This window comes from Excalfactoria chinensis, chromosome 20 (assembly GCF_039878825.1).
Source record: "Excalfactoria chinensis isolate bCotChi1 chromosome 20, bCotChi1.hap2, whole genome shotgun sequence".
NCBI classification, from domain to species: Eukaryota; Metazoa; Chordata; class Aves; order Galliformes; family Phasianidae; genus Excalfactoria; species Excalfactoria chinensis.
In genome coordinates, this window is record NC_092844.1 from 2,648,252 (window position 1) to 2,671,088 (window position 22,837).

Consider the following 22,837-nt stretch of genomic DNA (forward strand, 5'->3'; position numbering starts at 1 on the left):
CTCATGGGTCTGTTGTGGGTGAATAAAAATTCCATAGAGTGGAGTAAGCTGCTGTGCTTTATTGCAGCCGGTATATCTGTAGAAATGTAGAGTTTCTGTAAGTAGTTGCCCAGTTATCTCTTCATTATGAAATACACTTGTCATCTCAGTACATAAGAATCTGGCTACTGCTGATAGAAAAGTGTTTGCCCTGGTTGAATTTTATGTAAATGTGAGCTTTGTCACTTAGGAAATTGAAGAAGAAAGAGTGTGATAACAGGTTAGCACTTCCTAGGTAGACAGAGGGAATGCTCCTGTTTTCCATGCATATTTGCAAATGCATCACAAATCCATTTCACAGCATTCTTCAGAGTACTAATAGTGACAAGGACGTTCACTTTCTTTTTCATCACCATTCCTTCTCCCTCCCCAAGATTTGACACTAATGCAGTCTCCAGCTGTTGCAGTCCTGTAGTGAGTTCAGAATGTGCCTGTGCACATCTGGGGAAATGCCCAGTTATTTTCACTGCGTTCATTTATAACCAAAGTCAGATGAGGCCTCATCCTTTGTCACATAAGTGTTCTTTCTGCTCTTGAGATTCTGTTCTAGCCTAAGATACTTGCTAGCAAATGATAGTGCTATCTCTTACTATCATATTATCTCATCCTATTATGTATTCTTAAAATGTAAGTCTCAGTATTTCCTACAGAAACTGCTCTTGTAAAAGCTAACCACTGCCTTTCACAGGTGGATGCATATATGCTGTTTTGTAGCTATCTTTGTTTACTGTCAAATACACTTTTTCTCAAGAGTAAACTCTTTTTTTTTCTCTCTCAGAGATCTCTTCAATGCTGCTTTTGTTTCATGCTGGTCTGAACTGAATGAAGACCAGCAGGATGAGTTGATCCGAAGCATTGAATTGGCCCTGACTTCTCAGGATATTGCAGAGGTCACTCAGACACTGCTGAACTTGGCAGAATTCATGGAACACAGTGATAAGGTAGGCACACCGTCAGGCTTTCTAGCACTGGCTAGTCAGCAGGTGTCCAGTGCATGGAAAGGATGTGAAGAGTTCATTCATACTTTCTCTCTCACTTTTTATATTTTTAATTAATTTTCTTTTGTGTATGTGCTCTACCCAGGGTCCGCTGCCTTTGAGAGATGATAATGGCATTGTCCTGCTGGGGGAGAGAGCAGCAAAATGTCGAGCATATGCCAAAGCTCTTCACTACAAGGAGCTGGAATTTCAGAAGGGTCCCACTCCAGCCATTCTAGAGTCTCTTATCAGGTAGGACCACAACTGATGAGATGACAGTTCTTAGAATTTTGGTATCTACCACAAGTCTCTGTTGTAGGCTTACCTTCTCTAGCTTGTAGATGTACACTCCTGCATACTAAGTTGTGCTAAAGAAGCTACAGGAAGCTGAAAAGGTGGGGCTTGTTCTGATTTCCTCCCTTTACACCTTCAAGTTCAGTATTGTGCTACTTGGAGCAGCTTTAAGATAGATTAAAGAAATTTCCATACCTATAAATAAATAAGCCAGAACAGCTGAAGCTTCTGACTAAAATTCCTGGTCAAATTCTACTCTTCTGGCTTACGTTGATCTTATTCTTCATATGTCAAATTGAACATACTGTATTGAGTGGAGTAGTGTACTGTCATGAGCTTTGTCAACAATAGCCATAGAAACATAGAATGGCCAGGGTTGAAAAGGACCTCAAAGACCATCTAGTTTCAATCTCCTGCCTGTGATACCTGCACAGTTAAGTAGCAAAGCAGAGCAAGCTTCTGTAGCAGAAGAGTGGTCATATGCCCTCTCAAGAGACGCTGTTTCCATTTTCATTTTGCAGTTGCTTTGCTCTGCTCTCAGAGTTCAAAAGCCTGACTTCAGAGTGTGCCCACAGAAACACTAGAACAATGTGTCATTCAGTGTTGGAACAGAAGTTCTGCTGAAGTGGTTCAAATGCTTTCTTTTAAAAGGGATTTAAACTTTGGGTCTTTATTATTACAATTTCAGGAGGCTTTCTGCAGTTGCACTGTGGTGTACCCCTTCTCTGCTTACCAGCAGCTCTGTTTCGTAATACAGCTCTTGGCTTAAGAACTCTGAAGGGTTTAGATTTGGTACTAAACTACCCATTTTCAAACATAAATCTTTTTCTTATCCTGGGAATGTTAATGCTACAATCTGATATCAAGAGATTGATTTTTGGTTAAACAAAAACTGGCTTTGTCTGTATGCGGTAATTTTTCAGTCCTCATAATTCCTTGGAGTTTGCTTCCTTGTTCCCTCCCCACCCTGCTCCCAGCTTCTATTTTGATTTGTTTCATCCTTTGTCCTTTTATTTTTCTGAGTGGGGGGGGGAGGACATAGAATTCAGTGCGTCAATTTGGTCAGTTGTGCAGCTATTTCTTTGTGCACTGTAGAGCAAGTAAAGGAGCAGAGAGTTGAAATAAATCAGGATTAAAAATGAAAGACAATTTATTAGAAATCTTTTAAATTTCCTCTTTCTAGACCATACTTAAAATGGTTCCAGCTATAGTTCCATGCGGCTGAAATGTATCTTATTAATAATTGAACATTTAATAGTCAACATACATAAAGCAATTACTGACACTTCTATCTCCCTTTTCACACAAAACCAAACAATTTAAATTAGATTCAAGTCCTCTTTAAGGTGAATAAAAATAGATATATTAAATATAACTATCTTTTCCGACATATTCAAACAACAGTATGGCTATGGGAGGAGTCTTTTTTTTAATGTTATTTGCAACACTGTGTTATAAAAGGGAGAAACAACATACTGCTTTTCAACGTAACTTCTCCAGTTGACATTCAATTGGAAGATCTTCAGAACAAGTGTGAATGTTTCTCAATGTATTAAGTGGGATCTAATACCTTGTGGATTCTCTGGTGTGTAGTAGTGTTTTGCTTGAGGATACAGTGGTTTCAGGTGTGGGAGTGGAGTTGGCTGGTTGGCTGGGTCTTTATTTTTGCTAACGCTGTTTTCTTTTTTTCTTACTGCCTTATAGAACATTTCTACATCCTAACATGAGCATAATTTGGTGGCGGCCTGAAATGTTGCATTCTAGTTTTATCAGGCTTTAGGAATAAGTATTGTAAAGGATATGGGATAATCCTTCCTCCAGGGCACTGTCTGCTGCATGTAGCTGTCTGTGGGGATGGCAGCAGGAGATGGCAGTAAAACTTCAGGAGAGAACCTGCACAATAATAGCTTATGGAGAATTTTGGGCTTCATTCTTCCTTCTGTGGGGATGTAAGCTGAAGAAAGATGCATCAAGAACATTTCTAATTGGTGATTCCCCTCATTTGAGTCCAGTATGTAGCTCTTGTGATTTGAATCCCTCTTGAAAGGAGTTAAACAGCAATACTTATACTCGACAGATGGAATGGGAACAAGTAAGCTTTCTTTTTGCAGTCCCTGCCTAACTGTTTAGTACAACCTGCTGGTTGCAATGCTAGTGAAAACACACCAGGAAGTTTTCTGAAGGTGCTGTAAGCACAGGAGGTGTCTTGCATTTTGTTCTAACCTGTTCTAACACAGTGTTTATCCCTTTAGAAAGAATCTTCAGAGGAGGAGATAAGTGTGAGCCCTGATAACACTAGTGGCTGTATCTGGTGTTTGGTGTGCCTTTGTGATTCTGTGTGTACATACTATGCATGTTTTGCACATACTAGATGAAGTGGACAATTAAATGGTGGGAGTTGTCAGTCGCCCACCTTCTCTGTAGTGGCATCATGTAGCTGTATGATGAGGCGTTGATTTCCTCTATGGTTTGAAGTCTTCTGGCCGGATCTTCATCTCAACCCTTTTAAGGGAATAGGTTGACCCATGCCATCCATACCAGGTGATACCATCCATGTTTTTGGTGTGTTCTCCTTTCCGGTAGTAAACCCCGTTCAGGTTGGAATCTGTGCAGCAGTTGTACCAATATCCACCTTTTCAGAAAACGAATGAACAGATTCTCAGTGAGCCACTTACTTAAAAACAGGTATGTGTTGTACTCGTATCACGATGAATTATTGCTCTGTCCTAAAGAAATTGTCCAGAATGCAGTATTTGATTCCTAGAGTCTATGGCCCTGATAGGTGGTATTACATATACATTCAAGACTTAACATAGATACTGAATACATAAATTCTTTACAGTTAAACAGACAGTTTAGTCTGTTAGCTTTTCATTTAGTTGCTTGTTCCTCTTGGAGTATTTTGCCATCTTTCTGACTGAGAGCATAGGCCGTGAATTTGGGGTTCCTAGTGTGGACATCTGAAGGTCTTTAGAAAGGGTTTCTGGACTCTGTCACTAAAATGCATTATTTTATTCAGATATCAACAACTTTTATTTACGCATTGTGTGGGTTTGAACAGGAAGTGAAAAAATATAGGGTGAGGAGCAGTGGAGACAGTTATCTTTGTGACAGACAGTCTCATGTGCTCAGCAAGCTCACTGGGGGCAGGAGGGCATTTGTGTGCATTTACCTTTACGGAACTGGGCACAGTCATCCACGCACTTGTCGTTATCTTTGTCCTTTGTGCTGAAGGCTGTGTTGTTGTGGTACCTCAGGGAGTCACGTCCTGTGTTGCCAGTGTAGTTCCCCACAAAAAGGCGGTAGCTGTTTAATTCATTGCTCAGGGTGAATTGCTTATATTGTGCATAGCGTATGTTACCTTCCCAGTCCTGTCATAAACAGAGAAGAAGAAATAATTCCTATTAGAATGGATACAAAAAGACTGTGGCCTGTATTTATATACAGTGCATGTTGCATGTCTTTTCTCAGTCCTTTTTTGTGAGTCTTTTCTGTCTCGGGAACAGGCTGATGGAACTTCTCTAAGTTGAAGAAACTTTCCAGAGCAAGATAACCATGTTTCCAAGTCTCTGCACTGGTATCAAATAGTGCGTAGGGAAACCTGGTTTGTAGCTCCAACATCCAGCAGACTCCTTTGATAGTGTGCTGCCTCATGTCTTTTTTCTTTCTCTGAAAGAGCAACTCCTAGACATAAAGCCTTGCAGCTCACTTCTGTTTTACGTATCCCATCCCTCAAAGCAATTGTGCTGATTAGAAACTAACCCAAACCAGAACCAAGCCCAAAGGAGACTGTAGAAATCATTTGTTGGGTAATACAGTGCAAAGTCACTTGTGCAAGAACCAGAAGGAATTGCTGTTAAAGATTTTGAGGCCAAGTCTTCTACTTATACCTGAGTGAATGTTTAAATCTGCAGTGGTAGCAGTTTGATCTGTCTGCAGTGGATCATAGAGGATTCTCCAGAGCTCATGTTACTGGTCTACATAGAGATGAAGGTTTTAACCTTGATTTTGCTTGCTGGAGAACATGGTTCTACTTTGTCCTTGAATCTGTCACTAGGACCATCCTGCTTCCTTTATAATTAAAGCATGCAAATTCCTCGGGCCTTCAATAGCAATAAGTGATGGTATCTGCTTTGGAAGAACTACTCCATACAAAACAAAACCAAAACAACAGCCAACAACCTTTGGTTGCTGAAAATGAGAGCTTTTAATTACCTCCAACTCTACCCGCAGGACAGTGGGACGTCGTGAAAGTCGGTAGATGTTTTCATTTCCCAGCCAAAAATCTCCCCGAATATTGCCAAATCCTTCCCTGTATTGTTTCCAGTCCCTATTGAAAGATGTCAGACCGACTTTACGCCTCTGAATGATAGTCCAGCCACCTCCATCTGTCTCCATGTCACAGAACACCTAGAAGAGGAAAAATGCAGTGCTTATCAAGAGACTTAGGAAGTTTGTTTTCAGCTGAAACATGAAACAGCGCAGTTCCAGCTTTCACAGGTTGAAGAACTTCCTGTTTTATTTAAAAAGAATTAAAACAAAAAAACACTCTTATCTGAACACCTTACTGTTTGCCCTACTTAAATATACTTATCTCCCAGGTTTGTCCCTGTAAAGGTGCTGGCTCAAAGTGCTGGGCATCAGCACTCAGTATGTGCTCTCTTTCTGTATTGTATTTCAGAAGACACTTAATTTTTGTTGTGTATGTTACATCCTTACCTCCAGATCTGGACTGCCCAGAAATTCATCAGGAGGTAGCTTGTAAACGCCAGAGATGCGATAGTTCCTCTGATAAAGTGATGAGCAGTCATAGACAGCATCTACTTGAATCAAAACCATACAGTAAGAATCTGAGCAGTGAGAATAATGCCCCCTTCCCCCCGAGTCAGATTTCTTTAAAGCTTAATTTGTAGCACAAGAAATAAGTAAGTGAGGAAGGCTTCCTACAAGTCTGTTTATCTGAAATGGTCCAAAGAGAGGTCTTTCTTCCTTTTCACATTGCTACTGTATGTTTGTGTTTAAAGGGAAGAAGCTGTCATTGCTGTCCCCTTTCAATAGTAAAGCCTTATCCAGTAGAATGGATGGGCCTGCTGCCAGGTGCTGCTGTGATTGTGTGCTTGAACAGGCTAGCTGAGTTTGTGGGTGAGGCATGTTAGCTCAGCACCTTTTGCATTGGAGCTGTGACAGGTGGTGGCTTTTAGCTGCCGTCAGTCTCTGTAAGCCTCCTTTCCTCCCTCTGCAGGAACTGACTTGGTGTTGTTTCGGAGGAAGATAAACCAGCTGAAGCACGGCTTTACCTGTTCTGACAGTTTTCAGTTTAGTACAGTCAATGTGTCTTACCTGGTGTAGTCAGACACGCTTGAATTAAATACCTTCTGGGCTACTTTCTTGTGTGCTGTTACTTTTTTTCCCCTGTGCTTTTACTATAGCTCCAATGAATTTAATCCATAGTGACACCTCTAAGACCTACTTTAAACAGTGAGTGGTGTGTCAAAGCTGAGCAACTCGAACTTCCTGCAAGCAGAATGTAGTAAATAGGCTTAGGAGCTCTTAAAAAACCACAATGGGTGTATGTGGTGTCTTTTTTCTTTTATCTTCTGCAAATCCAACCATCCTGGGAATAATAGTAAAAGAAATCTTAAGCTTGTTGAAATGGATTTCTCTTTAAGGTAAAAGACAACAAAATCTGAATGACACTTTCTTCTAGAAACTGCTTTACAGGTAGCTGAACTGCAAAATGCACCTGCATTCCACATTACAAGCCTGTGCAATTGCTGTGTGCATTGAAATCTTCCCCTAGGGAAGAGAGAATTCTGAGGGCTTTGAATGTGTTTTGGCTGGGCGTATATCACCGCTTACATGTTGCATCATCTGCACCTCTTGAATTTTGAAGAATTGTCATTCAAATAGCGGATCAAGTCTCTTGCTCAGAGATCATCATAAAGATGCAATTACAAATCTACAGTAATGCTTGGAAAGCGTTTCCTATTGCTTTACCAACTTCTGGTTCTCTGTCAGCACTGTGAACTCAAAGGATGTCACTGCCAGAGCCATTTCCTCCCAAAGCCAGCTCTCCTTTTGGATTGGTACTTCAGTGCTCAGAAAGTAAGGTGTAGGACTGAATTAATCACTGCACTAATACATTATCTATTCACTTTTTCCACTCTCTGGTAACAAACATGCAGGTATTAAAATACAGCTGGATCTTTGGACTTTTGACATGAAGTCAAATTGCTTTTTTCCTGAGGATCACCTGCCTACAGAAGTATTTTAAGCAGATGTATTCTGTACGCAGGCTGGATAAGCACATTAGTGCAACATGCTAGCATTAAGAACTAATCATTCATTTTGTGCATTAAGATGTGCAGCTGGGAGCTTGGAGACTCCCTCCTTACCAGCTGAAGTTTGCGTGACCGTCTGAGCTGCCTGGAGTTGCATGATATCTATCTGGTTGTTCATTTCGGAGTACTTGCTCTCAGCATCAATGAGGCGGGACTCCATCTGCTTGGTGCTTCCTTCCAGCTCCATCACCTGCATCACCACATTCACCCAGTCACCTTCCTGCTTCTTGCTCAGCTCCTGCAGCATTCTGCTCAGGTTGGCTACTTGCAACTTGAGCTCTTTAATCTCATCGCAGCATCCCATCATCTTGGACTGTATGTTCCCATTGATTGTCCTCCTTTTAGGAGGCTTCTGCAGCAGTGCTGGATAGACAGCAACAGACACAGTGATAATGCAGAGCCATGCCAGCTGAACAGTAGATCTTGCTGGCATTTCTGCTTACAGCAACAGAAAACTTCCAACTGACTGCGGGTAGTCTGAATGCAGCTGGGGTATGTATGAAACTTTCTGCAAGTGCTGCAGCAGAATGGTACCTTGCTTTCTTCCAATGAAGTGAGTCTTTGAAGGTGGAGCCTGTAGAATCAGCCTTTTTCCAGACCCCTCCTGTCAGAGTATGAGCTTTCTAAGTCTCTCTCAAAGCATCTTAAATACGTTTTTTCTGTTTACTTCCACCCCCTGAAACTATGTGGAGCTTTCTGGCCCCTCCCAGTTCATCTGTTTGTATCAGGTATTTACCGGGTGAAATTGGAACATGTTTTAGCCAAGGAAGGTTGGGAAGTGCAGGAGAGACTTCACACGCCTTCAGGACAGAAGTGAGTGGGAGAGGGCTAGGAAATGAGGAAAGTTTCCAGTAAATTTTTGCCCATTGGATTGTAGCCCTCTTGGTGACTAACTCTGGTACTTCAATAACATGAGAGCCTTGGAGGTGCAGGATGTGAAAAGTCTGTTCTAACAGGATGAGTTGGGTTTTTTTTTGTTTGTTTTTTTTGCTCTTTGGAAAGTTCAAGGGAGGTAACTCCCTATAAGGTACCCATAGCTGCAGAATAGCTGCTAACATACTGTCCAGGAGTTGCAAGCACAGAGTTATTACTCCCCACCATGTTCCATAATTTAGGGAATATGTTAACAAATTAATTTGTTTGGCATCTAATTCTCATCTCTCTGGACACTCTTGTCTTGGGAGTGCACGTTCATGGACTTCAGTGCAGTTCTTTTTAGAGATGGGATATCTAAGGGCGGGATGCACAGAAGTCTGCAAAGCAGGTAAATCAAACCCCATGCTTCTGTTTGTGCGTGGTGGACAAGCAAGAGAACATAAGTGCTGAAAGGCCATCTAACTAAAGTTGATAAGCGACATATCGTTTTTACAGGAAACAATCATTCTAACTCCAAGAAGCCAGTTTATTGATAAGACTTTGAGAAAGGTGATCTATGGGTAATTAAAACATCCGGAGTTATATAAAGCATAGGTTTAAGAATAACTTTTATATCTTTAGACCTTCAGGGTGTAAGTCAAGCATCAGCTGGGTGAGATCCCAAGACTTCCTTTTTTATCTGTATCCTTCAACATTTAAGAAGTTGATAATAGTTGCCTGATCCCAAAGTAGTTCCATCAATGCTGTAACCTTTTGCTAAAGGTCTGCAGCTTTTCTTCTAGATCCTTGTGAATCAATTTTTACTGCACGGACAAACTGCCCTGCACTTGCCATGTGTGTGGGTTATTCTCTCTCTGCAAAGCTTCTGATTGTGAAAACTGACAAAGATAAGATACAAATGAAGGGGTAAATGACTCGTGTCTGCTCCAGGGGTAAATGCCATGAAGATTCTTGGTGTCCAAGAAAACAAAATAAAGCTAATCTTGCTCTTTTTATGAAGAAAATGAGAACAAACACAGCAGAGACATATTATCCTGTCTAAAATTCTTTTGCTGGTCCAAAGCAGCTGCGGGATTTTGTTTAACTAAGATTAGAAAAGCCTTGGTGATCTCCCATTCTCTTTTAGAGAAATGGAAGACAACATCTAGCTGGTATAGTTTCTCCTCCTTCGTTACACTTTTAGCTAGATGCTTCATTTCTGTCTCTGATTTGCAGCACAACTGGCAAAGAGCTTTACTGCAGAACAGAAATGAGGCTCCTCACCCTTCACCAGGGTGCAAAGATTTAGGAAGCTGAAAGCATCAAAGCGCTGAAGAGGCAGAATGTTTTAAAGAGGAAGAAGAGGATCTTCTGGAGATTAGAGTTACAGATCTCCAAGCAGGCACCGTAGGTGCCTTGAGCTGCGCTGCAGGTGATAACCTGTGTGCTGTGTTTCAGGCAGAGACCCTGCAGTCTGTAGCACCAGCTGGTGAGGCTGCTGTGTGGTGCTGCTGACATGAGGTATCACCAGAGATAGATGTAAGTACAATTTGATTGAAGCACAAGAGGACACTTCTATTTACAGTACATCGTTGGCTTCAGTTGTGTTGTTGTCATGGGCATTCCAGAAACCTTCCATTGCAAAATTGCTTTTATACTTCAGACCAGAGAGTGCCACTGCACACAGATGAAAGCCTGACCTTTTTGTTCTGTCTCTAATCCTGTCTGAGCCCTCTTCCAGCTGGAGCTTCTGCCATTCCCAGGGGCAAATTCTTCTCAGGCTGCCTGCGATGAGAAACATGTTTTCGTGGAAGCTGGAACAAAGAGCATGACAAGCCCGACTCTGGCTTCCCTACCCCAAAAAGCCACCCTGCTAACGTCCCAGTCTTTCTATATAGGACTCTGATCCTCTCTGCTGCTTCTCTAGCTTACAGTAACTCTTTTCTTTGCCTTGTACACTCTGACTTCCCCCACACTCATGCTTGTGTCATGTGGGGCAGATCTGGAAAAGAGTAACCGTTGTCCTTGCATTCCCTCTTGATTTAAGTTTTAGAAGTATCTAGAATTCAGCCAAGCTCCATGTTGCATCCAGATGTTACAAAACAGGGCAGAAAAGCTTCTGGATCCCTTTTCTAAACTATTTAATTGAAAATGAGACAGCCAGGGTTTTGTTTCAGATTCAGTCTCTGAACTGTGTATCTTAATTCTGGACATCTTTCTGTTACGTACTTTGATTTTCCTCACATGAGACTATTTTGTTCTATCATTTTGTTTTCTGTAAGGTGCAACTAGCATTAGGCAGGATTGCAAAAGCACAAATCTTCACATCTGTCATTGCTTTTCAGGAAGCATTAAGAGAGATTTAGGCGGACATCTCTGTTGGCAGAGTCCTTAGCCTTAATGGAATTTGTGTTTTTTGTGTTTGAGTGTTGAATCTCTCCCCGTTGCATAGAAAGTAATAGTCCGCTATATGTATCAGTGTAAGTTAAAGCCTGATAAGATCAGCTGTAGAATTTGACAGCCTGTAGGAAATGATTCTATACTTAAAATAGGGCCCTAATTTCAAGTTGAATTTTGGGAAGTGGCATAGCTGTGGGCATAACTAAAGAGAAGCAGGTTCCCTGACAGCTGAGTAGGTCCCAGTCCTCTTTTTTACTTTCCTGTGATATTGATAGAGAAATCCAGTCTGAAATTCATTGTCCTGCCTTTCTTCCATGATATTTTGTATTTGGAGGTACTCCGCTACATGGTAGCTAAAAAGATGATATCTTAAGGTCAGTAACATGAGGCAAATTCTTTCTGACTTCCTTAAGGATGTTAGGTTTGAAGTGGTTGGGAGGATTAAGTATAAATATCATTATAGTTAGCACGCACCTTGAGATGTTGGTTTATGTTACATAATTAGAGAAGTATATTAATATCACTCAATTAGAACCAGGTATCTGGCCCTGGAGGGGCCAGATAATTAGAGATGGGTGTAAATGACTGCCTTCTCTGTAGAGTATTTCTGGCAGGTGTATGTGAAGCTGAGAGAAGAAAAGCTGTGCCCCGTGGCTATTTATTTGGTAGCCAGTCATTGCAAAACCCTTAACACATATCTGGCAAATGCTTAAATCTCGCATTCCTGGTGCCTGCTGAGATGGCAAAGATGCTCAGCTCTCTCCTGGCAGAGCCCAGAGGTCCATGCTTTGCCAGAGCCCTCTGAAGATCTGCTTTTCCCTTCAAGACAGCCACGAAGCATGGAAAAGCATGGATCATTTCACCTCTCTTTTTAAAGATGCATAAATGTCTAATATTCACTTTGCTATTGCTGTACAGTAATGACTTTTGGATGGGTGAGGATCAGGTGCAGTTAGTCTGATCTGTAAGCGGTCACTCATTGCAACTGTTTATTGAAAACAGCTCTTTGCTGGCAGTTCTTCTTTTCTGATGTTTGTTGAATCAAGAATTCAGGGATGCCTGAACACAAACTGTAGAATTGAGGAAATTAGCCTATAAATCCAGTTTCTCATGCCAAAGGATTATCTGTTCTGCAAAGTAGCCATAGCTTCCACTTCTACTCTCAGAAGCAAGCTCTTACCACTTCTGAAGGAAAAACAGGCTTGGATTAGGTGGATAAAATCTGTGAGATAGGGGAAGTTTGATTTTAAACAGTGTTGAAGAGACAACTGTGGCTGCTTTTAGATGCTACGCTCAAGCTGCTTTATTGCAAAAATAAGGGTTTACTTTTTCTAATGAGCCTTGAGATGCTTTCTGGAGATAGAAAATGTGTGTTGTCTCCCAGATAGTCTTGGGACTTCTTGGAAAGTCTCTAATATTAACAAAACTAACTGGGGAAGATGATGGAAGGTCCAGGCTCTTACTTCTAATTCTTGAAGATTTAATATATTTTGAGTGACAGAATTTTGCTAGATATCCTTAAAGGTAGTGGATGACCAGACTGTATAAAAGGGAATATTTCTAGTGAGCATGAGACATTGTGCCTGGGGTTTATGGAGGGAGGAAATCCATCAGTGGAGTGTTTTTCCTGCTGAAGACAGTAAAGTTGTTATTCATTCCCAGTTCATGTCTGGTTTCTATTTAAAAAGCCTTCAAAATAGACAAGCAATAGGAGTGCCTTTCTCTTAAATAATGTTCTTCTTTTTGTAATTCTAGCTCAGAAATGGGCTTTGCACATTGTTTGATATCTTGATAATTAAACAATAGGTCCGTCTGACCTCTCACAATTAATAAGGTTTGTAGATTGAAGATTTTGTCCAGGATTTCCATATCAGGGAATTTGTCAGGGATAGACACTGTTTCCCATTACTATACCATTCCATCTCTGCAAACTGTTTTTCATCAGGCTTGTCATATCTTAATATCCTGCTCATTCTCAAGTGTTACAGACAGGTTAAGGCTGGACAGTAGGGTTTGATGTTCCCCTGGCTCAGCTCTCTCCTGTACTGATTAACAAACAGGGGGGAAAAAAAAGTAATCTTGGATTTATGTCTTCTCTTTGCACAGCTCTCTGTGCCAGTCTCTTTTTCTTATCCAGCTTCCCCTTCTGTCTCTGCTGAAGACTGCACTTGAAATATGGAAATTAATGCTTCTGATATTGTTATTGAGATAAAATTCAATTATCCTGTACTGCTTTATGTAAGTCCAGGTGGGTCAAACTCATACAAAACTGGTGGAAATCACTTTTACAACTGATTAATGCTCATCTTGAAAGAAAGTATAGGGATCTTGCAGTCTATTTTATTGGTTTTCTTGTTCACTTTATCCCATAAAAAGCAAAATCAAATAATGTGTTTCAAGAAGTGAAATGAGTGCAGTGTACATTAGAATCTCTGCCTTGAAGCAGCTTATGAAGTCTCTTGCTGTCTCCCTTGGCTCCCTCTGTAGCTTTATTTTGTGTACCATTCTGCTTCATGTAAGCAGGCAAACAATACAGATGGCTTATGCTTTAGTTAGGAGACTTTAAGTGTGTACATATGGCGTTTAAAAGATTGAATCTGGGGATATTTTACTTGAACATTTGTCTTAGGAGAAAACAATTCGCAACTTAGCATTTCTGGAAGGAAGAAAGTAGCTGCTGTCCAGGCCAAAATACAGTCTAAATCTCATGGAAATAAGATTTTTCTTTTAGGCAGATATCTGCAAGAAGAGAAATAATGCTTTAATAGCAGGGAGATGGAAATGGAGGAAGTGCAAAGTGGCGTGATTTCTGAGTGTGTATTTTGAAGGTATTAACAGGGCTCTACGTGGAAATGCTTTTCCAAAAGGAGTGCAATCTGTTGGCCCGCTCTCAGACAACTTGTATGCAGAGAGCAGTGGGTCTGTTAAGAACACATTCCGGTCAGCTGCAGTAGCAGTGGGTTTGGGGAACTGTCAATATGCTTCCAATGAACCCATGGATGAGAAAACACAGAAATCCAAACTCTTTTAAAACAAAAACCACGAGGTCAGAACTTAATTAATTCACAAACAACTGCATTTTCTTTAGCTCGTAGGACTGAATAGCAAAAGGATGCTGTGATTACCAAGGATTTATTGCTGGGAGGAAAGTCAGTGAATATTCAGCCATCATTAATGAAAGTCAGTTTGATGCGTGAGTCTTGCTTTGGAGGGATTTCGGTGTTCTTCATACCAGTTATAACTGTCTGTGTTTAGGTTCATTTTTGCCAAAGCTATGGATGCTTTCTTCCATTTCTGTAAGCACCCTTTTAATGTGCTCTATCAGGACACTGACAGATTCTCCATCAGTGGCTTATCCCAGTCCAAAGAATTACTTAGCTTTACTCACTGTCTGGGTTAGATCATTTATTAAGAGTGATTTATGGTTAATAATAACAACGCTGTGTTATATCTATTTCTGTATGTTCTTGTAAATCCAGGTCTTTCTCCTTCCCCTTTTTTCCTCTCCCTCTCCTTAAACGGCTACAACGTAGAGTATTGAAACATGTAATTGTACTGTGGACAGCCAAGAAAGTACAAAACAAAAAGGGAATGATTGAGTGCACCAGGGAGCGTCAGCAAAAGTGCAGTGCTAATAGTCAAAGAATAAAAGATAATGGACAATTTGTCAGGACACGTTGACGAGAAAGATAAGTTGGAAGTAATTAACTGCCTGACATACTGGAAGTGATGTTCCTGCCAATGGCTCTTTAAATCATCAGGATATGAAATGTGACAACCATTTATCACTTTTATGGGGCACTGCTGTCTAGCGTTCCCTTGAGAGGCATGGAGTAGTATGTACTTTGACTATCTTATTTAAGAAAGGCATGGATATATTCCAAGAGCTTCCCATTTTGGGGTGCCTGTGTGGAAGAGCTGTGACTGGTACGTTCTTAGTCTGAGCCTAATTTGACCTCAAACTGCTCCTAGTTCCTATTTCCAAAGGTGTTTTACTTGACATTGCCAGATATCCAGTGTGTCCATGAGCTTGGTTCTGTAGTTGTCAAGAAAGGAAACTTTCAAGGAGAGAATATATATAGCATTTGAAAATGGCTCTCCTCTTGACAGTCAGTTCAGATGACTCCCTTTAATACTGTGGATTTCATGGTCTTATCTGAATCAGTGCAACTTATGGGGAAAAGATACGTATGTATACGCTGTCATTCTGATAACAGGTAACGAAGGGCATTTCTGCAAGCTACACCTATATGTAACAACATATTCAAAGGCTGTTAGAACTGTCTCTGCATTGCTGTCACTGTCCCTGTTTTGATAGGTTTTGCTGTTTCCCAACATTAACAGTTATTAATATTGGATTGTAATCTGTGGTGTAACGTGCTCAGTTGTTGCGATGTCAGTGGGAACAGCTTGCCCTTTGTTTTCCAGTGCCAGTAGGGAAAGAGGAGAGCAATGAGCCAGAAAATGTTAACCAATAAATCCTATAAAATAGCAAGAGCTCCATAAAAAGGTATTTCCCTTATTAAAGAGGTCCTGAGCAAAAGCAATGATAAACAAGAACCAATGTGGAGATGGAGCTATTTTCAACTGTAAAATAAGAAAGCAACCATGTGAAATAAAAATGATTCAGAGCACATCACTTGAGCTGGTGAGCCAGGCTCAGGAGTTGTCTACTTGCTTGTGTTTCACAAAGTTCATATACCCCTGCAAAGCAAGTGTGTTTAACTCCACGGGATGCTGTGACAGCAGGTGTTTCTGTCGTGGTCTTGAACACAGGCAAGAGAAGTACTGGTGTGGGTTTGCCCCAGTGCAGAGGCGTTATTTGAAGCTGAGTGTAGAACTGCATGCTGTTTGTGAAGCTGGCAGGTTTGTCAGCTGTTCTAATGATGGAGCTCATGTCCTGGAGTGCTGAAATCTCAACTCAGATTTTCAAGGGAGTTGGCGGTCTGTATAAGACAAATGGAAGGAAAAAATATCAGCACTGTAAAGCTCTTAGTAAGTGCAGCAGTAAGATGGCAGGAAGGTCTTGTATACATAGAGGTGGGTGACATGGAAAAAAATGCTAGGGAGGATGTTCTACCTTAATACAATGAGATTCTCAGGAAATTAAAATGAAGAAATGGAACATGAGAGCAGGCACTGAAGTTTTGCTCAAGCCCCTTTTGATCACTGTCAAATCTTGTTTGTATCCCTAAATTTAATGGTAGCAGAGAGGAAAAGTGATAGCTGGAGAAATAAAGCAAGCAAAACCTCAGAAGAATCCTTTCCAGTGTGGTTGCCAGTGATTGATTTTCTTTAAAGGCAGATGTCCTTATCTGAAAGTATTCTTACATAATGCATGTGTGCTGACTTGGCAACATCTGCACCTTCAGTTCCATCAGTTCGTGTGCCTTCCTGTCAAACTGGTTGTGCACAGCTGTGCATCTACTGGATTTATTTTTGCCTATTGTGTAAATGGAAAGCTGACATGGATTGTCACCTTACACGAGTACTTCCAAAAGGGAATCTCAGTGTTGGAGGAAGGACTTCATGTAAATTTTGACAAGCAAATCTACTTAATCAGTAGTCAGAAAATGCCTTGCAATCCAGTTTTATTTCCAGTATGCAGTGTATGTAGTCCAGCCTTTCTTAACGCTGCATCCAGGATGCTGCTTACACTGATAAAATGAAGCTAGCAAACTGCTATTTAGCATTAATAATCATGTACAATCATTGTTTTGTTTAACAGGTCTTAGGAATATGTGCAGAAAATATATGTACACCTATTGTAGCCTCTTCATTAGCCTAATCATTCACTTAAAGGTTTTAAAGAAAAAAGAGCATGTTCCATTGGTATTTCTAACTGACAGAACGTGGTACTATCAAGGAGAAGCTCATACCAGCCCCTGAGTGCTGCCAGCTGTGTTCAATGATCTTTCTCTTCCCTCTTCAGCATTAACAATAAACTGCAACAGCCAGAAGCAGCTGCCGGGGTGCTGGAATACGCCATGAAGCACTTTGGGGAGCTGGTGAGTCGTGATGGATATCTATTCCTTGTGCCTAATGTTGTCATTTTATTTTGAACTCTGTTTTTGCTGTGTGTTGGGAGGGAAGGATGTAAGTTTCTTTTTTAAGCTTTACATGCTTGAGAGTTTTTTGAGAAGCTGTTCTAGGTAACACCCTCCAGGTAAGAATTTAATGTAAGTTAAACCTCTAGCTTCTTCCATTCAGGAGGCACATGAACCTGTCAGAGAGTTCCTGGGTACTCGTTTATGGAACAGTAGGTTGGCCAATCCTGTACAGTTTTGACTGCTCACAGAAATAAAATAAATACAGATGGGTATCTTCTCTTAATGACCATTTTCCTTCTTTTTCTCTTTAATAATAATTTCATTTGGGGTTTCAAATACTTACGTTCTCCAGGCAATTGTACTTTGTTAACAACATGATTTTGCAGTGGTAATTCTTACAGTGCCTTAGAGAGATTGTTTGGGAAGAGAAAGCCGCGCTCTAAGCACAGTAGGCTGGGCTTTTTCATTAGGAGCTGCTAGAAAATGGGAGCAGGTTTAAGCACTCCTGGTGGATCTCATTCAGATAGAATTCCTTTGGTGTTAGGATTATGTGAAGTTTCGACTTGGACTGGAAAAGAGGTCCTTTCTGGGAGAAGTACTGACTTCAGAACATCTTTGCACCTTCTTATGATTCCGTGGGATGACTGAACACAACTCCTTGTTAGCTAATTCTGACCTCACTCTGAGAAGTAATGTATTTGAGTAAGCAGAGTTTCCTAGAATAGGCAGTGCAAAGAAATTAAGAGGATCTGTGAGCTCTGCTTTCAGGAACTTACTTGAAATGTTATGACTAAGCTGAGGAGCTAAAGGGCTGGTATATAAACACCCTAAGTGGAAGACCTGGCATGCAGAGCATGGGCTATATTGACCCTACCCGGTGGGCTGAGAAAAGAGTCCATGCTGCAGTATATGTCAAGGCATGAGCTGCCAAGGACTGAGCAGAAAAAACTTTGCAGAGATCAGTATGGAAGAAAGATCCAATGCAATTTATTTCTTGAAATTTAGAAACCAAATCTAGGAACAGACTGAAGATAAAGATCACCTGGCTTTTAAAACCTCTGTTACAAACCACAGCCTTCTCTTGTAAGGGTTATGGTTAGACCCCATCATACCTGCCTGATCTGCTGGAAAATGGCCTAGCGGTAGCCAGACACACTGTGCACACTGTGCTGTTTTCTTCCCAGTAGTCACACCGTTCCTCAGCACAGCACAATAGCAAATTGAGTATTTAATAAATTTGCTGTTTTTGCCCATTGCTCCCCTGCTTCAAGAAGAGAAGCATCAGACAGAGCTCAGCTACTAAGCCTAGTATTTCAGTAGCGGGAAGTTGGTGATACCATCTCTCTGGGTAAACCTGATGCATTGATTCATTTCTGTCAAAATTGTGCAATGCTTAAAATCTGTTTTCTCATGAGCTCAAAGCATTTTTCTGTCTCACAGAAATCTGAATGAGTTTATTTCAAATCATCAGAGGGCCAAATGGGCACCATAGATGTAGAGTTTTCCAAGAAGAGTTGCAGTAGGTAATATGGAATGTTGAATTCTAATGCTGCTATTTTGTTTTCTGATTTTTATTATTATTTTCTAATCCCCCAGGAAATTCAAGCTACCTGGTATGAAAAGCTTCACGAATGGGAAGATGCCCTGGTGGCATATGACAAGAAGATGGACACAAACAAAGATGATCCTGAGCTGATGCTGGGACGGATGCGTTGCTTGGAAGCACTTGGAGAATGGTAAGAGAAATGCCTGAAGACTGAAAAGGCCAGCTAATTATATCGAAAAGTCTGTCCCCATATTAGAATAATCTACAACCTCTCCTTCTATTCTTTTATATTTTCTTGTTGTTTCAGAAATGCAAGCTGCCCTACTTTTCAAATCAATGCCTGACTTTTCTGTGGATTCTGTCACCTACGTGATTTTTTTGTTGTCTGAATTCCTTCTTACTCAGTAGTTTGAACATTTCCAGAAGTGTATTTCTTTGTTCATAGGGGCCATAACTGTAAATAACATTCTAAGTGTTTTCAGATGAAACATTTGATAAATTAGGTCTGTAAAGGGGGATCTGCAGCCTGACAATCCTATCAACTCCATTTTTAAGAGAAAGATGACCTCAGGAAACATTGATTGGGCAGGATTTGTCAAAAAAGATCATAAAATGAGTTAACTTTGGCCCTCTTTTGTAAACTATTACTAAAGTAACAGATTACTCATTGTCAGATCTACTCTGCCTATCCAGAATCCAGTCTTCTGCACATCTGGTAGTGAAGTTGTCTGCTTCCCAGTAATCGCCTTGGTGTCAGACTATGCCAAGTAAATTGCTCTCACTTTAAAACCCTTGTGAATTACCAAATTTTTTTATCACTCTTTTTAACGTATATTAAGCATTGCCTTTGTGAAAGTATGGGACTTCAAACTCTGTGTTAAATGTGTGCTGTCAAGAGGTAATTGAATAGAGTCTATTTTTTTGAGAGGATGAGCTCATAGTCACTTATAGCTTGTTAGTTAAGTAGAAACTTCTTTTTTTCTCTCTGCTCACCTCAGTTCAAAGAAGATAATGGAAGAAGACATATCCTGTGCACTGTAGTGTGGAGTTTTACCCAGGGGCATAACTGATGCAGTTCAGGTGCTGCCTTTCTACTGAACTTTTCATGTCACTAGAGCTCTCTGCTGATGGGTCCTGACATGAACCCATGGGACGGCACACAGCAAGGAGACTCCTCTTCCCTAAAGTCATTTTACTGTTGGAGAATCAGAGCTGCTTGAGAAGCCCAGTTCTAACAGCATTTTTCTACCCTTTCTGTTTCTAGCTGAGGGTGAGGCATATTGGGTATCGTTTTTTCTCAGTAGGAAAAATGAAGCCTTTTACTGGGCAGTTTTGCAGTCATCTTTTCTAGGAAGTAGGCAGTTCCCAGCAGAACTTCTCAGGCATTCTCACCCCTTTTTCATGTTGTTTTTTTTTTTCCCAGAAGGATCTGAAAGGCAGGTAGATGTATCAAAGAAATTGAGCCTAAAATTTGAAGAACTTAATGCAGAATCTGACATGGCAAATGACTGAAAGTTTTTACAAGGAATCTGATTTTTTGTTTTCCGTGTAACATCTGTTAAAAAGAAACTCTGAAAGAAGCAGGGACCACTTAAATGCTTTCTGTGATGTTACCTGTAATTAAGTATAGCCGAGAGATTCCATAGCTTGTCTAAACTTAGAAGTGTTTTGGTTGTTCTTTCTACAATTCAGAAGAGCTTTTGCAATGGTGCTGTCTGTTCTCTTACAGCTGACTTATGTAGACATCATCCCCAGACTGTGGACTCCCTAGTTTGGCTGCTGATACTCTTCAGTAGCGTTCGACATGATTATTTTGTGTTGTTGAAGCCTTCTTGACGTAGTGTGACACTTAATCTAGGGCTGATGCTACACAGCATCATTATTTCAGTACTCTGTGCAGTGACATTTTGAAAGAACAGCCAAAATATTCTTGGCTATTTGTCTCCTGATGTGCTTATGTCTGAAAGAGTCATGCTACTTCATTAGCATCTACTAGTCTTGATTTAGTGCTGTTGCTATTTGGCTTGGGTTTTCATTTGTTGTGTTTTATTTTCTCCTGGGCCATTAAGCTGTCAGAATGACTGTCTTGCCTGTGGCAGCCCATTGGTTCTGTTTGACTAACTCATCTTTCTTTTTGGGAGAGAAAAGGATGACAGTAAAGGAGGAAAGCTGGCAGCTATTTCACTGCTGCAGAGTATCCAGCCTAAGAAATGCTGGAACTGCAAGACCCACAGTACTTGGTTTGATTAACAGAGCATTCACAGTTGATTTAAAAGACATCATATAAAAAATACTGGTGTTTCCTCTCAGCTGGAGATGAAATATCTGGAGTCCCTGCTGAGATCTTGCCACAACAAGTCTTCATAATGGGTTACAACAACACTGTTTTTCTAGTTTCAGTCTTCAAACTTAATTGTATGTTTATCCAGAGTGTTCGATAGTGGGAGCCATTTGTAAGCTGTTCATGTCATATATTCCTTGTACTGAGGCTTCCAAAAAAACCAACAGATTTTGATAACTTCTGATCTTGTTTTTTAGTACCTTCGGAGTATTATTTTTGTTCTTGGATTTGTGGACTGTAGTTCACGGATCCATTCATAGAATAGGCATTACTAAATGCTGAGGAACAAATGCAGACTTCTGTCTGGACTTGTTTTCAAGGCATAGTGTTTTCTTAAATTATTTTTGGATGATAGGATGTTTGTTATCGAACTAGCAAGTCTGAGTTGGCCAGGTGAGAAGAGGCAAATCTGTTCTCCACTCTACATAAAAAGAATTGGGCCTGTTGCTTAGTAAGATATAATTCTTGGAAGAAACTTTTCACTGATTAGAAATCATTGTTTCTTTGTAGGGGCCAACTCCACCAGCAATGCTGTGAAAAGTGGACGCAGGTCAATGATGAAACTCAAGCTAAGATGGCAAGGATGGCTGCTGCTGCTGCCTGGGGTCTAGGTGATGTATCTTTCTAGCTGTACTTGTGTGAGCGTGTATGACAGCCAACAATGTAGAAGCATAGATTTAACTTGAGAGCAACGAATTACAAGAAACAGAATAATCAACACAATCTGTTTGTATTGAGACATGAAGTAGGTGTCAACACAAAAGATCTTTGGAAAAGCTGTGTTTACATATGGTGTCCCTGTGTGGTGTCAAGTAACAGAGACTGCCTTCTGGGTCTGAGTAGATAAGCAGTTACTTACTTATAAGTAGATAAGTAGTTACTCTCTCAGTTTTACACTGAACGTAGCTCAGACTTGAAATGAGGTTAATAGAATTTCTCTGATTTCTGGCAGACCTTTATATAGAAATTAGATCATCATCCATTGACAATTTTGGTAGGTTATCTTGATCGAGCGGGCAATTTAAGTGGAATAAATCTATAGGTGGTCCAAAAATTCCTATTGCTGATAGCCAGGTATTTACTAAAAACGCTTATGAATCACTTGTTGTTTGCCAGTCTTTGAGAAAAGTTAACCTTCTGCTGTGTGGAACACTAGATCATTTAAATGTTTTGGCAATAGCAGTGGCATTGGCTGAGTCATGTAAGGAAGATGTTAAAAATCCTCATGATGAATGTACCTAATCATGCAATATTAACTGTCTTGAATTTGATTAATTGTAAAAGATCAAGAAGAATTGGTTCAAGCAGGTATGAGTCATCAATTCAAATGCTATAGGCAGAGGGAAGCAATAGGAGTTCCCAGTACCATACTGAATTCAGGCCTAGTCACCGAGGGCTAAGCACTGTAGCATAATTCTGTTCTTATCTCACAAAGGGGGCTGTTGCATTGCTGAGGATATTTGTGTCTCTGCAGGTCAGTGGGACAGCATGGAAGAATATACCTGCATGATCCCAAGGGACACTCACGATGGTGCCTTCTACAGGGCTGTACTGGCTCTTCATCAGGACCTTTTCTCTCTGGCTCAGCAGGTAACTCATTCCTAGACTTCCCAAAAGCTGATTTAGGATGGGCTAGATTGCATAGCTATGAGGAAGGGATGCTGTTTCAAAGCATTTAGCTATATGTGAATTGCATAGTAATCTTTTTTCCACTGAATGTATTAGGCCTTGTTGATTGAGCTTGTCTTCTGTTTCTAGAAACACAGCAGTGAATACATTTGTACAGATGTTAGAGGTGCAGGGAGCCTTAACTATTCCCAGACTTCTTTCTTTTGTCAGTTTTCTAGAGGAAGTGCGAAAGGGTTATCTCAGCAGGGATGCCATTCTGCAAGATACTGCTTGAAATGACTTGAGACATGTGTAAGAATCTCCATGAATATTCTTTGTCTTTCTGTTTATTGCAGCTTATTCAGTGAACTGCTTGTGTAACTCAC

At 40.6% G+C, this 22,837-nt stretch overlaps 2 protein-coding genes across 4 annotated transcripts in view; one reads left to right on the forward strand and one right to left on the reverse strand.

The window, feature by feature from the left end:
• The window catches only part of MTOR (mechanistic target of rapamycin kinase), a 59,361-nt gene that overhangs the window by 16,438 nt on the left and 20,086 nt on the right, over positions 1–22,837 (forward strand). For both annotated transcript variants that reach the window (XM_072353974.1, XM_072353975.1), the window contains exons 27-32: positions 818–980; positions 1,123–1,268; positions 16,839–16,914; positions 18,553–18,692; positions 21,354–21,454; positions 22,318–22,433. In XM_072353974.1, coding sequence (XP_072210075.1) covers positions 818–980; positions 1,123–1,268; positions 16,839–16,914; positions 18,553–18,692; positions 21,354–21,454; positions 22,318–22,433 — 742 coding nt within the window. The remainder of the gene's footprint in view (positions 1–817; positions 981–1,122; positions 1,269–16,838; positions 16,915–18,552; positions 18,693–21,353; positions 21,455–22,317; positions 22,434–22,837) is intronic.
• On the reverse strand, positions 2,524–8,239 carry ANGPTL7 (angiopoietin like 7). 2 transcript variants are annotated; one of them, XM_072354415.1, is made up of 5 exons: positions 7,706–8,239; positions 6,030–6,130; positions 5,526–5,720; positions 4,483–4,681; positions 2,524–3,942 (listed from the first exon to the last, which is right to left on the reverse strand). In XM_072354415.1, exons 1-5 carry the CDS (start codon positions 8,082–8,084, stop codon positions 3,773–3,775), a joined length of 1,044 nt encoding a protein of 347 aa, XP_072210516.1. In that variant the 5' UTR covers positions 8,085–8,239; the 3' UTR covers positions 2,524–3,772. The 2 variants fall into 2 exon arrangements, with proteins under 2 accessions (XP_072210516.1, XP_072210515.1); XM_072354414.1 differs by having other exon boundaries at positions 6,030–6,133.